Source organism: Tinamus guttatus, unplaced genomic scaffold, assembly GCF_059628265.1.
Source record: "Tinamus guttatus ecotype Peru unplaced genomic scaffold, ASM5962826v1 Tinamus_guttatus_pri_ptg000330l, whole genome shotgun sequence".
Taxonomy (NCBI): Eukaryota; Metazoa; Chordata; class Aves; order Tinamiformes; family Tinamidae; genus Tinamus; species Tinamus guttatus.
In genome coordinates, this window is record NW_028288864.1 from 988,584 (window position 1) to 1,007,045 (window position 18,462).

At 40.5% G+C, this 18,462-nt stretch overlaps 1 protein-coding gene across 1 annotated transcript; it reads right to left on the bottom strand.

Moving 5' to 3' along the window:
* Window positions 1-227: 227 nt before the first annotated feature.
* Window positions 228-17,341, bottom strand: TECPR1 (tectonin beta-propeller repeat containing 1). The gene is made up of 24 exons (XM_010223230.2): window positions 17,081-17,341; window positions 16,112-16,294; window positions 15,508-15,630; window positions 14,759-14,884; window positions 13,476-13,650; window positions 13,277-13,377; window positions 12,212-12,313; window positions 11,682-11,827; window positions 10,364-10,887; window positions 9,325-9,470; window positions 8,838-8,993; window positions 8,178-8,327; window positions 7,353-7,510; window positions 7,081-7,208; window positions 6,711-6,813; window positions 5,862-5,958; window positions 5,388-5,467; window positions 5,005-5,061; window positions 4,128-4,302; window positions 2,815-2,950; window positions 2,370-2,462; window positions 1,530-1,636; window positions 1,010-1,129; window positions 228-828 (listed from the first exon to the last, which is right to left on the bottom strand). Exons 1-24 carry the CDS (start codon window positions 17,309-17,311, stop codon window positions 628-630), a joined length of 3,618 nt encoding a protein of 1,205 aa, XP_010221532.2. The 5' UTR covers window positions 17,312-17,341; the 3' UTR covers window positions 228-627.
* Window positions 17,342-18,462: the final 1,121 nt, after the last annotated feature.

Sequence of the window (18,462 nt, forward strand, 5' to 3'; positions counted from 1 at the left end):
AGAAAATGGCTCTCCTGGTACCTGCACCCTAAGCTGATCCATGCAGAAGTTTTTGGGCATATGCATGGAGGAAATTTTACTGGTAAAAGCAAGAGCAGCATGACAGAATTGCATGCTTGTATAGGCAGGACTTACATGAGCAAAGTGCATGGATGTCTGTACAGTTAGGACCAGTTACATTTGCTGGGCAAATCACTGGAACTTCCTGTAATTCAATTATATTGAAATGATTTAAAATCTTCAACTCCATTCAAAGATGAGTTTACAGTTTAGTGTTCAAGATGCCTGAGTATGTGAGAAACATAGTAAAGGAAATTAATATTCATAAAGAATAAATGTAGTGAGTATCTGCAAAGACCTTCACATTCATATGGTTTGGTAGCAGCTATGGTAAAGGGTCAGAAATACATTGTGGCTACAATGCTTGCCTGCTGTGTCAAAACAAGCAGTTCTTTCAAGTCACATTCTACTCATGATGTAGCAGAGAAAATCACCCCATCACAAATTCCAGTTCTAATGTAAAATACATGCACAAAAGGGTTATCTTTCTTTCAGGCAGTACACATTTGGGGTTTCTTTTAAGTTATACTGACTACTGTTTGCTTTCAAGATGTAGGCAGGGAGAACTTAACAATTAACAGCATTTCTGTCCATGTCTTGTTCTTCACTGACCATCAAAGAGGTGGTTTTAGAATGTTCTATTTTTCCTTTACTCTCCTCATCTTCTAGATCCACTGATCTTGCAGGCTCTTCCTCAGAAGTATCATGTGTGGTGATCCTAGATGCTTCAGTTGCATTTCCTCTGACTGTAATGTGCTCCCATCCACCCTGTAAACGAAACAGAAAAAAGATCATTCTGCAATTGTTTGATATGATGTTTTGCATACACTGCTAGTCTTATATGATTTATTTTATACTATTTGTTCTTTATAAGGAAAATTATCCTGCTTGGTCCTAACTTGGAAAAAACAGGGTCCATTACAGCAGTATTTGATGCCTCAGCACTTACCCCAATCCCGTAATCCCACGCGAGCCCCTTAGGTTCCATGGGCCGAACACCAGTGCGATGGCAGACTGTCCCACAGCTCAAACTGTGACTTCCTTGCACCTTGTCAGCTATCACCCAGACCTTAAGAAAGCAAAATGAAGCAGTAAAACGTGTTTTAGTGCTGCTCTTCCCAGATTTCAAGTTATGAAAATTCTTAAAATTAGTCTTTACCCCTGGATAGTTCAAAACTGCCCCATTCAGTCAGAAATGGAAACAAGAATGAGACATTGTAGCTGTAGTGAAAATTTTGCTAAACAATAAGTAAAAGAAAAGGGTGTTCATAGTGCAAGGCTGGCTGCATCACTATTGCATTGGTCTGATTTTGTGTCGCTGTCAGGATTAAAGTATTTAAACAATCACCTTGTAGCAACTAGACAGATGAACAAAAAACAGTGTTTCTGAAAAATAATAAGTTTAATTACAAAAACATATGAAACAATTCTAAATAATCTAATAAGACACAAGAAAGCCTAATAAGTACCTGGTCGAGAGGCCCTACAGACACTTTACGGATATTATTTGAAACATGATCCCAGGCAGATCCTTGTGGGTAGCTTGGTGTGATACCTTGCCGATACCAAAGATTGCCTATAAAACAAATACTCTTAATTACAACTCCAGCTGACTGCTTGTTTAATGTGCTGGTACTGAACAACACAAGAAATCTGTAGTTAATACTGGCCATGTCCTGTGGAAATGCATTATGCATTTGACATGTAATTTCCTACTTTGGAAGTTACAGTTCTACACTTATTCTTTATAACTTTCCTGAAAAAAATAGTAGATACTCTATTTTGTAGAATTTCTTGGGGAAAAAACATTTCTATATAGAATTACGCATTAGAGAAGTAAAACAAGTAAAATAGACATCTCTGGAGATCACTTTAAAGACTTATTTCTTTTACAAGTGGATCCTTCACAATTTGCTTTGCAATGATGGTGTAATTTTTACAGCTTGCAAAAGGAAGCCATTCTTCTCTAGCTCTGCACACTCATGGATTTCAGACAGAAATCCTTCCATGCAATTCTCTTCTTTGACATTTGTCAAAGCAAAGGTGCTGAACTGATATTTAAGGCATCAAATATGTCAAAATAAAAGTTCTCTCCCCCCCGCAAAGAAAAGGCTGTCTACTCCATCTCTTAAAATACGAAATATTATTCCTCTTGGCACAACAATAATTTGTCCAAACAGACAATGCGACTTAAGACTCCTCTTTTTAAATCTATTTTAAGACTCCTCTTTTTAAATCTATTTATACTTCTTTTTTTTTTTTGCGCTGGAATGCCTGTAACAAAGATAAATAATTTAAAAAGTCCTCACCATTTTTATCCAAAGCGAACACAGAAGTTCGGCCTACTGAGACTTGTTTTAACTTCTGCTTCTGAGGTGAAGGAATATGGTACCAACAGTCACCTACAGGTCAAAAACACTTGAGTAAAACATTGAGAAAACAGTTACATTAAAGAATTCTCAGTAAGGTCTACAGTTGATACACATATAACGGCATGAACCTCATGAATGATTTTATGCTTGATACATTTTTACGAGCTGGCCTTTACCAACACATACACTGTTTTTAAACATCACACGGGGAAGAGCAGATTAACTGCTCTAATTAACATGATTATTATTCATATGCGCTGTTGCAAAGGCCTGTGATAAACATGTCTTTCTCAGGTATGGTAGTAGTGTAATGGCAGCTCTCGAGCTGCACCAGGCTACCAAGCTCTGCTGTAACGACACCTTCCAGGTGACAAGTACTGACCTGCAGGTTTTTTGGGAGACACAGAACCTCGATAGAATGCAGACCCATCTCTAGCAATAGCCCACACTTGGTAAAATGCTCCAATGGAGACAGAAATGAAGGGCTGATCTGTTCCCACATGAAGCCAGGATGTTCCCTAACAAATCATGAATTGTGAAATAGAGGTTAAACACTCCATGACAAAACATTCTTGATTACCACCAAACAGGAGAAATCTGCACAGTGAAAAATACTGAAAAATACTTTTTTTATATTCTTTTGTTACTGAACAAAAACAAGGTGTCTTATCTTCAAAGATATTTGGATACTTAATTGTCTTTGTAATTAATATCCAAACTAAACTATAGCAGTACCTTTTCTATTGAAATTACTGGATTTTAAGCGCCTACATGTCTCTAAAAGGTGAGCTAGATACTGTTTTAAATATGCAGAACAACAATCCTACAAAAATCTACCAACATGGGATTTCATATTCCAACGGAATTCTGATTACAGGTCTTGCTGTTGCACTGCTATACAAGATCTATACTATTGTAACATATTGTCAGGAAAAAAAAAGTCCTATAACTTCTAATTTTGTTTTCAGTTTTTCTCCAAATTCCATTCAAGTCAATCACTTTTTTTCCTGTTGTAAATATGGCTTAACATTAGTGTATAACAACCTTAATTTAGTGTTCCAACATATGCTTATTATTGTTAGGAAAGAACACTTGCTATTGAAGTTGCTGGGACAATATGCATCTTTCTACATATTTTACTGAACATTAACACACCATTTCTCTCATAAAGAAGATAAATCTACAGCCTACAAATCTACCAACATCCACGCTTACCCAGATTTTAATAAGAGTCAATTCCAAACCCCATCCCACACCTCAACAATCAAGGAATGTACTCCTAGCAGTATCAACGGATATTAGATTTGAGTCTTAATTTAGATAAGTTCTATTTATTTAAACTGAATATACACATTCAAGAAAAGAACAAAGAGAGAGGAACTAAACTATCCGTGTGGAAAGTGGGAATAAAAGGAACGTGCTTCTCCACGTTCCATACAAGGCATGAGAGAGGTCACTGCAGATGAAATGGCACAAGCTAAGGCAGATTATACAAGATAACTGATATTTTAAGAAACGTGTGCAGAAACTTGCATTACAATTGATGGAGGAAGATTTTTCAAATCTGTTACACGAAAGGGGAAAAAAGAAACGAATCCAGGGCTTTGAAAGAACACGCTGCATGATGTGTTTCTGTATTGAAATAATTACATTAAATAGACAAATAAGGCAATAAAAACAAACAGGGAGCCTTACAGCTGGGTTTTGCTGTGTCACTCCAAGCCTGCAGAGCACGTCTCCTTTGTCACTGATTGCCCACAGTGCTACTGATTCTTCATCATCTGCATCTGAACTGGGAATTATGGAGATGTCCCACAGGGTAACAGGAGGCACTTCCAGCCATGGCCCGTTGGTGACTATCTTACATTTTCTGAAGCAAAAAAACCCCAAACCCATCAAGAAGCATGCACTTTCTACAACTGTTTTTTTTTTTTTAATTGCTGTCTACAACCAAGGCCCCTGAAATAGCCCACAGCTTGTGCTACATATCTTGTGCTTCATATCTTTCTAAAAATTCATGGGCAGCAGCTGCATAATGAATGTTTGACCCCAGCAGTACAAGAAAGGCATAGAAAAGCCAGAACAAAAAAAAAAAGGGGGGAATGCGCAGACTTTCCCTGCTTAATAGAATATAGTGATAGTTTGCCATTTCCTCTAGTTGTATTTGAATAGGGTACTTTTGATTGTTAAAACTTTCATTTTATAATATAAAAGGTCTGTGTTACCAGCTTTTACAAGTGACCTAGTAAGTACTAATGTATCTAGACTCTACCATACTGTAAACATTTCCCATAAGGAAAATCCGATAAAGAATATAACTATCTAGCTTTTATCTACTGATATAGCAGAAGAAAATAGTATATCTGCTTCGTAAAGCTTAAAAAGAAAGCCCTTATGCTATGTGTTAAAGGACATGAGCTTCTCTGCTGGAGATGGGTCATTTACTGCACATTACTTTGCTATTGCTCTTGTTGATTGTGTGAAGAGATCTTCCCCTCATAACTGAAGGAGACTTTAGGGAACAGTTAGTATTATAGAGCTCTACACTTGTATTTTTATCTCCGTTCCTCACCTTGCCCAGCGCCTCCGTCGGACAAAGTCTTTCATTGTCTTGTGACCATGGTAGGACCTGACAGAACAGATTTAAACACATGTTTGTGAGGATGTCAGAGAACATCTGACTGCAGTGGCAGCCTGCCAGGACTGTCATGGATCTGCCATCAAACACCCACCCTGACTTCGCAGTACTTGAGACTATTCAGTTTGCTAAGATCAGCTCGCTGCCCCACCTCCCCAGGAAACCCCAGTCCTAACATTGCCACACAGAGTGAGAAATTAAGGCATGCTTCCCCTGTTAAAACATAGCTAACATGCAAAACAGGAGGCTAGAAGAAATGAGGACTTAAATATGATATTGCCTGCTAGACTTCTAAGTAGAAGAAGGTATTGCCTTACGCCGGAAAGTCTGCTGCATACTGCCAGCCTTCACGATCAGTTCCACCTGATGTATTAAAATCAATATACCAGTCGGATACCTATTATCGAAAAGGATAGTTTCAATAAGAAATACACAGAAAACTAGATAAAATAATCTTCAGTGTTTCCTCTCTGATGCTTGGATTGCAACAACTTGCTAGAGACAATCTAATATTTGCAATAAATATTCATGCAAAGGTTTCCAAGTTTGTTTTTTATATAGAAGTTCAGTTGAGATAAGGAATATGAGTAACATAAGTCTAAATATAATTAAACATTGAGTTGTTTTTTTTTGTTGTTGTTGTTTAACTTTATTTTAACTTTTGGAAATTACTGCAAATGTATAAGTGGGAAACCGAAGTTAAATATCATGATGAACCCAGGAAGAAAAATATGTGTCATTTAAGATAAATGCTACACATCCCCTTCCTTTCATAGTAAAAGAAAATTTACCCAAGACCACTGTGGTGAAGGAGGCTTTGTATTCAGTTTTGTACATTCCTGCAGGCCAGAAGCATCACTCCACATGTATCTGTCTGTGGGCAGACCTCTGTGATCAAACAGTTAACAAAGAAAGCAAGGTCATTTACAGCAACAGGAAATTTGTAAGGAGGAAAAGGTTTATTCCTACTTTCATATATATTTGATATATATTATTAATATTTTCATATTTCCATATTTTCATCCCTATTCTCAAAATATGAAAATAAAAATATTTTCATATTTTCATATCCCTATTTTCAGTCTTCAGTCATGAAATTGTATACTAGAAATATCATGTTAGTGAGGAGGATAGTGGGACACAATCTGTACAACTGCTTCCAATGACACCAAGCTTAAAGTCAATGTTAAACTTCTCTGTGGGGAGTGATATTTGTCACTATGATTTAAAACTGGAAAGTGAATCTGAGTTTCTCTAATACAGACTGCTAGACATGTGAATAATTTTTAAGTAATTCTGTTCAATATAGTACTCAAGGACCCAACATATTTAGCACAATCTATATATATGAATACATAGCTTCTAATACAAACTTTTGATCTATGACCTTTATACTGAAATACATTGTAAGCAGGCAAATTATGGGCATTCACAAAACACAAATGTGTAATGCATTGCAATAATGCATTTTGAATTAATATTTACAAGAAAGTCAAAGACTGTACATATTACATCTTAGGTTAACAATAAATGCTGGAGAAGACTGAAGATAGAATTAATAACTATTTTGAAAAGCTAGAACCCCTTGATGCTTCATTTGACAACAGTGAGAAACACGCTAAATGAATAGAGTAAATGACCTGCTGCTATATCCAGTGACTGGATTCCACCGTTGGTTTTCATAGATATAAACGCATTTCACATCTGACTGCGTATAAATATTATCAGCACTACTGGCCAGTCCTGTGAGAAATAAATCATTTGGATTATAACAAAGCTAAACCTCAGCGGTACCGCATTTTAAATTCCAGTAGCTACAGTAACCTTGATATTTATCCTATTTCTCACTTCTAAGTTGATAATATAAAGCTCTAATACCAAGTCCTTCCTCATGTGTGACTTATCCACTGTCTAATTCTACAGATCAAACAGGCTAAAGGAAGGGCAGTAGTTTGAAAAACTGACACCAATCAAGAGCAAGAAATGTGCACGCCACAGCATCCTCCTTACCTTGAATGAAGCCACCCCCATATCCCCCAGTGTAAACCCAGGCGGTGTGATCATATCCTATGCCCCACACGACGCCGCGGTTATTGCTCTCTATCATTCGAAGGTGGCCTCCAACTTGACGCCAAAACCTGCCAGAAACAGGACAGTATTTTACACCATGGACAGAGGTCTGCAGGGCGCTAGAGAATCCAACAACCCGTCAGAGCCACATGAGAGACCATCCCTGCAGGATGGCCTCCCGCACAGACAGAATGGCTTCCAAGAGCTCTTACATTTGATCACAAGGCATCAGGTGTGGTCCAGCTTCCAGTTCGGGGCTTGGCTCGCTAACAAAGATGTCTCCTTTACAGGTCACTGACCAAATGGCATGGTGGGAAGGAGGGCCTTGGATCCGTCTGCTTTCGCAGCAGGACATGCTCAGCAAAGACAGCTACAAATCAAGGAAAAAGCAGAGAACTAGAAGGCTCCTCTTACAGTGTGAACAAGCATTTAATATATGTGTTCTAGTACTGCAAAACAAAGGTTCACCTTTACAGACTTCTGCAAATCAGCAAAGGAAATCAGCAGCTTTTTGCTCAAAGGCACTGCAATTCAGTGTTGTAGAAATTATGAACAGAGTCACTGGGATTACTGTGATTTGCTGTATCTGATCGCTATGCAGTTATCTTTAAGGTGTTCCACTACTTCCATGTATGCATGCGTGGCTGTCTGTACATAAATATCTCTACAGCCATCTCTGAAAAACAGCTTTTCCTGAGCTATGCAACGACAATGGATAACACAGATCTACTAGTACCGATGAAAAGACTAGCTGAATTAACTCCAACTCATTCATAGTCTAATCCATATTCAGAGATTTCCAGAAGGAAAACAATTTTGGTGTTACTGTAAATAGCTGCTACATTGGAAATTCTGCAAACTCTAGAGAAAGCCTCAGGTGCCTCTAAATAAACTTGGACAAGAGTCAAAATAGACTTGCACAAACCAAATAGATAAGGACCTTAGATATTATAAATGTAAAGCTCAGATTTCAGAGACCAGCCTTTAAGTTTTACTTCAAACACTGGCAGCTTGAAACGGAAAGTTCACAGTATTACCCAGTCGTGCATTTCTTGCTCGGTTGTGGCTGCTAGACGGATCGGCCATCGCTGCTTCGTCCGTTCAGGTGTATACAGGGCAAAGGAGTGTTTGGCTTCATTCAGAACTTCAACTAGAATAGTGACCTCGTTCAGGAACACATGGATATACTAGGACAAAAGCAAAAATATTTGTGACTACGTCAAACTCCGAAAAACCTTCCTCAGCACCAACACTTCAGCACCATGAACATTTAGCTCTTGCCAAGGATAGCAAAGAATTAATTCTTAATGCAGGAATAATTCCATTCATGAAGTGGGGCTAAATACACAATCCTGCATTAGCTCTTGTGTCATATTGCCAATATGCATCAACCCAATTTGTGAAGACCCTAGCCAGCCAAGCATGGTTCTTTCTTTTCAAACAGGAACATTGTGTACTTCCAAAATAATTCCTAATTAGTTCAAAGCTGATTGTGGATGCTTGCTGACTTGGAATTTCTGACAGGGTGGTAACATAGCTATAATTATAAAAAAAATTAATTTGCTATTACCCTAGGCTATATTTGAATTGGTTCCCAAAATTCAGAACAGCAGCATATCATAATTTCCACCCATTTAGAAAATGTTTTTCCCTGTTTTCATAGGCTTTCCTCTGCCAAGGGTTTCAAATGAACACACCTTTTTCTCCTCGTGATACATGTAGTAGATGAACAGGATGCTGTCTCGCATGCCGTCACTCCCAGTGAACTGCTCAAGTGCAACTCTAACATCCATCCATTTATGAGGCTTCCAATTTCTCCACCATTGCAAGGTCCCAGTTTTAACCCAAACTGACTGTAATACAGACAGAATTTTACAAGAACAGGTAAAAAAAAAATGCGGGACTCCTTCCTCACAAGTATTATTGCTGACTGATGCTGTGTTACCTCCAGAAGAAATGGTCAAGCTAATGCACTTGCACAGCCTGCTGCTCAAGGTTTGATGAGCTGCTAGTTTCCCACAGGGAGCCTGGAGAGTGATACTCCAGGACAGCAGTAATAGATAGAAATAACAAGAACATAAAGCAGACAAAGTTCACAGCTTTACATCTGAAAAGTTCTGTTGATGCCCAGTACTGACAGATGTAAGCACTTACCAGAAATAAATAAGCATCCTCCTTGCTTACCTGCTCAATTGCCTGTTCATAGTGTCTAAAATTCTCCAGTTCCCGCTTTGTCCTTTCACTGAGCTGTTGAAAAATCTGCTTTCGCCATGCTGCTGTCTGTGCTGGGGTGATAGACAGAGAAAGGGACTGCGCACAGGATGTCAAACCTACAATGGAATCAAAACCAATAAACTCCAGTGAGCTTTGAACACAGTTTTGTGAAACAGGCACTCAAGGAAAAAAAAAATGTTGCTTTAAACACCGGACCAAATCAATCCAGTTTAATATAATTTTTTAAATTCATACTTCGGGATCAGTGTGTTATAGATAGACTTCATAAATAATCCAGACAAATGGGATCACTAGATAACTGTATAGAATCTTTCAAAGCTAGAAATATATAGTAGGGGGAGGCATCTCAAAGATTATGTGACTAAACTGCAAGATTAGATAACGTATTTCATGAACAGTTACACTGTTACTAAACATTGGGAAGCCACAGTTCATGACAATTGGTTTATTTTGAAAATGTGATTCCATTCCACACTCTACCAAGAATCTGTACTGCACTGTAGCCCTATCCAGCTACCAGCTGGGCTCACATTTGCAGTGCCTCCTAAGGTAACTTCTCTGTCTCACCCTTGTCTCAGTGGGAATGGTAGCAGTAAGGCAATATTGTGGTATTTTGTATCCATCAAGGGAGCCCCCCCTTAATTGCTTTCAATTACCACCAACTGATATTATGGCTTTGATTTGCTTAAAGTTCCAGTTTCAGTGCCATGAAAAACTAGATGCATTTATGGCATAGTGATTATTTGCATAATTCTGCCAGAAACTCAGAAAATACCATCTTTGTATTTACAGCACGTCAGTCCCAAAGTGCTTTGCAGCTAAATGCACACAGCGCTAACCTCAGACAGAGCATAATGACCAATTGCAATAAAAGCAAATGGATTCTAGGCAGTTCTGAGATATGGTTGTTGCTTGAAAAAAAAAATCATCATCATTTTTTCTTAAAGCAGCATGATAGATTGTAACTGGGACTCAGGGTTGGTGGTACCTGATGGAACGGTGAACCACTTCAACGGGCTGTGCGAGTCTAGGAGGCAGCCTCCCCCCGACACCCAGGCCCACAGCGGATGCTCATCAGCTCCATACTGTTCTTCAGCTCCCACGGAGAACACGCCCAGGGAAGACAGGCTGGAGGTCTCCGCAAAGGTGCTCACGGAGAGGACTGGGTGCTTTTGGGCCTCCTTTAAGTCAATGTTTGTCCACTGCAGTTCTGCAGAAGGATTCTGGTTGGTAGATTTTTGTTTTTCAAGATTTGCTTTCTCATTACTAGTCGAAGCAACACTGCCTTCTCCTTGATCAGAATCCAGGGGATCCACAGTCAAATTTGCACTTATTTCTGCTGTCTGGCTGGTGGCACCATTACTGCTGTTGCTGGCTGCAGCTCCCAAAGGAGCAGTGTTGGCAAGGTTCACGGATACACTTCGAAGCTCCGTATCAGAGGAAGTATCTGCATCACCCTGAATGATCGCATTTGTTTGGTTCTGAATATCATCAGTGAAGAAGCACCCAGCACTGAAAGGCAAATTGGTCATTGATTATCATTCAAAGCCTTATAAATCAGCACAGACCTTAGACCACAGACATGCAGAAACAGACGCAGCCTTTCAACTTTAGAAAAGACATAACAGACTTCTTTTTTAAAGGTCAAACTATCATTAAGGTTCTGCACACCAGTCTGATAAATCTGAGACACAGGACAATGTCTCATTGATCTTTAAGATCAGTAGTGTTGACTGCCTAGAGCTCTCAGGAAAACATTGAAATAACATATTTTCTGGATATCATATAACAAATACAATTCTTTAGAGCCCATTAACTTTGTGATTTTTCTCTTAACTAGGCAAGTGCTTCTACTCAGAGACTGTTCTGACTCACAGGGTTAAACAAGTGGCTTCTGCAGCTCTCCCAGCTTTTCTGGCACCACTTGCACAGCCAACAGGCCAGCACTTAGCAGGGAGCTGCTGATTTAAACCCTCTAGGAAGTAAAAATGGGACAGTGAAACTCAGGAGAAGAATAATCATTAAGTAGAGATGACATTCCTTCACAGGTAGCATTCCCACCTGTTAAAAAGCAGCTCTTGACAGCAATAGTAAGTCCCAGAGAAATATGCTTTACTGTAAGATTGCAGTGAGTTCCAAAGTGGCAATAGCAGCTTTCACTCTGAGTGAACTTTAATGACAAAAACAAATCCCAGCTCTTTGTCATATTTAATGGTCAGAGACACCTTCCTCCATGTCTGTACATTGTATCTCCCATCACTGAAACCTCTGGTTTAAGAGTTTAGAGAAAATATTTTATTAAGTACCTGAGCAGACTTGTCGAGCTCCCAGTCTGAGATCTGTCACTCTCTCTGCCAGATACTATTGCCTTCCATGTCTTTCCACTGAGCTCACTTGGTGTGACACCTTGACGAAAGTAAATTGCTCTGTCATCGCAGCCAATTCCCCAGACCTAGGGAAGGAAAGGGCTTGAGAAAGGAAAGGGCGTGTGATGCAGATAAATACTATCCACAGTAAGATGCAGTGCTAGAAAATTCAGGGCAAGGATACTCTGGACTTAGCATTTACCTTTTGTATTTATCTGCAGTGCTGATACTGTAGATAAAATATAAAACTCTGCACCACTAAGAGAAGACTTTGCACCTGAATGTGTCATACTAGAGATGAGCTGACTGATACCTTCTGGTAAATAATTTGGCCATGCACTCCTTCCTAGAAGTTCAGTCATGTGGATCTCTTGCTCAGCTGTTTATACAACACTGCTGACAATCCTTATGACATGTGTGAATACTGCCTACATAAAGGGGAATATAAGGGTGGCATACAGCTGTCTTACCTGGTTATTCAAGCCTACATTTACCATCATCATTTCTCCAACCATTTCAATCCAGCTGGTTCCACAAGGATTATGTGAGTTCACCCCTCTTCTAAACCACACCTACAACAATAACAGAAGTCTAAAGTTTGCTTCTTCTGTACTAGCAGGCAGACAAGTAGAATTCAGTTTCTTAATATCCAATACTGACTTGCCACATCACCTATATCGGGTAAAGACAGAGTAATTCTTGTAGAAGTTTTCAGCTCTGTGTGCATGTTACCCAACTAGAGTCAGAATAGTCCATAAGGATGATCTAGACATTTTGTTAAAACGTTCTGTAACAGTTATTCTGCCCCTGGAAAAATACTTTTTATGACGTATTAACTATAGGCTGGTTTTGGTTAGGATGGACTTGCAAACAGTGTTTCTACCTTCAAACCCAAAAAGCAATGCTGAGAAAGAGATGCAGACTTCTTTAGAGGTGGGGATTTTAAAATTGTCCCTCTTAGATTAGTTTTTACCTATCAGAAAGTGTCTGTCTGTGGCTGGGTACCTCTAGAAGTAGGATATGGTCAAATAATGGGAAGTTATGCGAGTCAGCTGACTTGCATCAGTTACTTGTAACTGTCATACCTAACCTTATCCCAAAGTAAGTGACAAGGGGAAGGTTATACCAAAGGTCTAGCTGTTTTGATTAAAAGACTTAAAAAACCTAGTAGGCAAGTGAGGCGAGACTTTGACTTTCTGTAAACAAGGCAGGGCAAACAAAAGCCCATTTAATTTTGATGCTTAATATCCCTTAATAGTAGGTCCCTTACATTTCTCTGCAACATACAAACCTACCACATCTGTTTGACTTGGTTTAAAAAATTCCTTCCAAAGGAAAAGCAAAAAGTCTCCTTCAAGTTACACACAACTATTTACGTTAGGAACCACAGAGCATTCCCATAGCAACTGGGATTCTCCACAAATGCAGGGAGTTCAAATCACCAATATTTCCTATGAAGTTATATGCAAGCTTGAAAAAAAAAAAAAAAAAAAAAAACAGGGGAAAATGCAGAACCAGAGCATAACCCCTCTTACTTTTCTGTCTTTTGTAACAGCCCACACCACATCAACACCCACAGAGATGTGCATAATCCCATTTTCAGAGCTTGGTGATTCCACGATACTCCAGGAGATTCCTGCAAGAAACAAAACCAGGAAATCACTGCAGGTTAGTTTCTTATTCTACTTTACATAAATAAGAAAGATTCCCTGCAAATTATTACAAAAGATTTACCTTGAGGGTTATTCCTATCAATTCCTTCTCTCACAATAGCTTGTCCTTCCCAAAGAGTTGCCCAGAGAAGGTCATATGGTCCACAGCTGATCTGTACAACTTCACCAGGAGTGGTGACTAAGGACCATGTAGAACCTTCTGGATTGTGGTGGCAGACATTTTCTCTGTACCATACCTAGACAAAGGGAAAAAAAATATTGGAAAAATACCAATATAACAGTGAAACCAGTCAGACAAGCATGAAGACAACTTGAACTAGAACAGTCTCCCTTAACATTATAATAACATTTTTTTAAGTGTTTGCACTCTGACCTTAAAAGATAATTTTGGATTATGGATATGCAGTAAACGTCCACTTCCTTGTGTACTAAAGGAGGAGGTGTTTCTACAGCCTATCTTTTATCATGCACGTGAATCTGGACTGAGCATATGACCTACTGCTACAAGTCTGCACATATTTCAATATTTAAAAACACTTCAGCAGATTTCAAGGCATGTTCAATAAACCAAAAATTAAGAAAGAGGTAACACAAAATCATTAGCGTTAGATGACAGCCTAGCCTCATTCCCACTGAGCAGGTCTTGCCACAATAAGAGTCAAAATTCTACTCTCTGTAGAGCCCTCTGTGGCATCCTGCAAATTGTTGGTCTTGGTGCTGCTGCTGGGGCATTTTCCTAGAGACTAGAGTGGGAATGGGAAGGTCAAACACAGAAAGCGTCCTGTGGTGGGCAGATGAGCGTTCCAAAACACAACTGCTGAGTGCAAATCTTCATCTTCAGAAATATTTTGTTTTCTCTGGGAACCTCTGTGTGGGAAATTAGGCATTTTATGATATCTATTAAGTAAAACTGCAGAGTAGGACGCTGTCACTTATTACTGAGAAGCCAGAGGCAAAGGGAATTTTATTCTAAACAATTTAACCAAGATTGCCTGCCTCTCCAGTCAGGGATGAGTGTGAATGAAATCTCTGACCACCTGTTAGGATCACTACATTCTTCCTGGTAAGTCAAGAATTGTCTAGAGACAAAGGACAGCTACTCAGGTACACACTGTAAGATGGGAACACATTGAAGTAGCGAAAACAGAATCAAAACTTCACAGAACATTAGGATGTAGGTTGATAATAATGTAGTCTTAAAGCAGCTTTGCATTCTCTGCTAGACGCCACCAGCATAGCTCTTTACCACCATAGGATGGTAACGTGCCTGCCTTGCTTTAGAAGCATTTACCTCCAATTCAGTATTAACACTTATATGACAAAATTGCTGGAACACGCACGTACCCTCCCCTGTAAAGAAACTGCCCATACTGATAAACGGCCAACGGGCTCATCGGTGATTTCCCATCCGCCAATGGAGATGTCATTGAAGGGGTCTGGTAACTGACCTGGATCATCGTGCGATGTAATCTGGAGCAAAGAGAAGGAAGGTTAAGAAAAAAAGGCAGAAACACTGCAAATAGATCACAGTGATTTGGCTGGTGACTCAATTTTAGCAAAATGATTAATATATCACTTTCTAAAATGGCTGAGAACAGAGGCTCTTCCTCTCACTCCAGCCTGCAAAGGGAGGGAAAATACTGCTAAAGCAGCATGAAGGAACCTGTGTTTCCTTCCCTACTGGGAGGATCTTTACCTATATAGGCCCTATCTATTGAACTTGAAAGCTGGAAAATCACAGACTGCAGTTTTGTACATTCTCAAAATTTAACTAAGCAATAGTTACACAGATAAAAGATGCAGCTAGGAGAATGATGCTATTGAGATGCTACCTTGGAAGAAAATGTTTGGTCACACAACAAAATGTTTTGAAATCGACAAGAGCTGGATATCTAACTCCCACTGCACTATCAAGGGATTTCAAACCTTATTACCATGGATCTATGAAAACATCCAACTTGCTAGGATTATAAATTGGAAGCCAAAGACTCCAGGCCGAGCCTACACAACAGTGGTAGAATGCCAATTTTGCAGCACTTCCCATTGATTTCTTCAGAAATCAGTTTAGTTAATACTTAAATGAAATCCAGAACCTTTGCCCAAACGTCCCGTGATTTGTATCTCCTGTATCTGATCCACCTCCTGCGCCGGACACAAGAATTCCATTTCTTATCCTTTGTGTAGGTGCTGGGGAAGTCGATGGCATAGGTCCAACCCTGCAAACAGAGGGTTTCTTTTATGAAAATCACGACCAAGGCAAAACTTGAAATCATAACTCAGAGCAATTGTGCACAAGAGTCACTCCCACTAATGTAACACAAATTATGTCTTAGTTGATCAGTTAATTGGAGCCACTAATTCTATGAATGATTTATGAACCATGTCGCAGTGCTCCACATGATACACACAGAACAAACAGGACACAGTAAAGCACTTTACTTTGTTTATAATGAAGATCTTAAACAGGAATACTATCCAGTTGCTAACATTTCATGGCCTGATCCAAAGTTCATTCAAATCCAATAAATAAATAAAAACATTCCCACAGGCTTCAAAAGCTTTCTGACAAGATGCTTCATTGTGCAGTATTACAGTTGAGCTATTTCCCAGTAGGAACTGGCTATGGGAAGTTAGTGCCTTTTATTTTACAGACTGAGGATTCCCAGAACAGATCTCTTTTCGGTATTGTTCACCTACCCCTTTCTCTGTTGGTTCCCCTCCAATATTTTCATCCACATACCAGTCAGACTCCCACTCCCAGTGTGGTGAGGGCAGTGTGAAACTATCAAGCTGCTGATGTTTTAGCCCGCTCACATCACTCCACTGCCAGCGGTCGCTGGGCATTAATTTCTCACAAAAGCCACCAATTGGATTCCAACGCTGCCAGAAATAATAACAATTATTTTATTTAAGATCACTTCTCCTCATTGGACATATATAGAGCCGTAGGGGTCATTAGGGATACGTTTCTTTTATTCTGCATTTGAAGAGTAATAATTCCTGCGATGCATGAGAGTGTTCATGCTCTAAGCCCCTAGTTAACACCGTCTTTGGAAGGAAGCTTCTTGAAATATCAAGGACGAGTTGGCTGCAGAACTAGCCCCCAAACAAATAAATTTCAGCTACATAAAGAAGAACATCTGATGATATAGCTTATTAAGAAGCAGTGCATTTTCTTTTGGTGATGTGGTACACATACCCATGAAACTAGCATTAGAATAATGCTGTAGAAATGCTTTGGGATCTCCTACCTAATTCCCAAGATAGAGATAACTAGAATCTTGCCTACCCTAAAACAACAGCGTAGTTGCTATGCCAGAAAGTATGTCAAGATAGCTACATCCATACATCTTTTCTTCATATCTCATGGTACCAAGAGGATTTTTTTTTGCAAATCTGTCTTTAAACAGTTTATAAAACCAGTAACTCACTAGGGTTTTCACCAATGCAGCTGTGATATCTTTGTATATACATAGATACATAAATATATATATTTATATAGTGTATATGCATATTCTTCAGAAACAGGAGTTAGGAAGTAAAAGAAAGCAAACCCAAACTTATGTCTTCCTATGGGAAAAACATGCATAGACAACTGATCTAAGGATTTGCTACCATTCCTTTCTGAAGAACACATATCAATCTAACAGAGGTACCATCTCATACCTGATTCTCATAGGTTTCTTCCTGGTATCTAATAGGAACGTCACCTGAGAACACATAGGTGTACACTTGATGATCGCAGGCTATTCCCCAGCAGCACTGTTTGACCGCAGAGACGCGTTTGAATTCCAGCTGTGTGTCCTTACAGAGCTCCCAGTACTGGCCAACAGTAGATAGAGTGTAAACCCTCCCAAAAATATCGACAGCCCACAGAAGGGAACTGGACATGGCCATGTCTGAAAGGCAAAACAAACAAACAAACCAAAAAAACAAGTAATTAATAGAAAGTACAATTTTAAGAACAGGATCTTGAACCTACTGTAGATCAGTATTTCTGATCTACATGATCATGTAGATGTAGAACATGATGCAAATAGACATCTTCAGTGTGTCTGCATGTCCAATTTAAAATCTTTTTAAAATAGTATGCCTGCAAGCCTGGAATCACGGTAGCATTACAGACATGTCAATGAAGATACACACACACACACACACACACACACCCCTCCAAAAAAAAAAAAAAAAAAAAAAGAGAGAGAGAGAGAGAATGGAGGAAAAATCATTGGACTTCAAAAATAATTTGCAATTAATTTCTTGGATGTTTCGATCATTCTGCGGCTGAGGGGTGCATGCCCCCGCCCCGGCTGCGCCGCAGCAGGGTGAGGGTACCTACCTACCTACCTACCTACTTCCCGCTCGGCTCGGCTCGGCTCGGCTCGGCCCGGCCCCGCGCTCAGGGCGCACCTGCCACCTGCCCCCCGCCTGCCCCTCACCTGCCTCCCTGCGGCCGGCCCTGCCCGGCCTCGCCGCCCCGGGCGGAAGGAGCCGCCGCCGCCGCCACAGCCGCGCGAGGGCAACGCGGGGCGGGACCGGCGAAGCGCGCGCTCCCATTGGCTGCAGCCGCCGCGAGCCGCCTGCGCGCGCCGCCGCTATTGGGCGGGAGCCGCGCGCGTCACGGCCGCTCGCGGGAGGATCTGTCTCCCCCGAGGCAGCTCGGGGCTTCCCTGGCGCTCCCGCCCTGCGGAAAGGGACGACTCGTGCGCGGAGGGGCCGGGGAGCGGGGTTCGGCCTGAGCAGCCCCGGGAGGGGCCCGCTCAGCGTGCGCAGATACCTGAGGGAGGGCGTCGAGGATGGGGCCAGGCCAACGACAGGGCGAGCGGCAACGGGCGCAGGCAGAAACGCAGGCAGGTCTACCTGAATTTGAGGAGAAACTTCTGGGCTGTGAGGGTGACCAAACACAGCAAGGAGTTGCCCAGAGAGGCTGTGGAGCCTCCCTCTGGAGGCGTTGATTCTGGGCAGCTAGCTGCAGGGGACCCTCCTGAGTGATCTCTGGGTGAACCCCAGCCCTTCTGTGATTCCCTTCCTTCTGTCTGGTGGCTATGGCT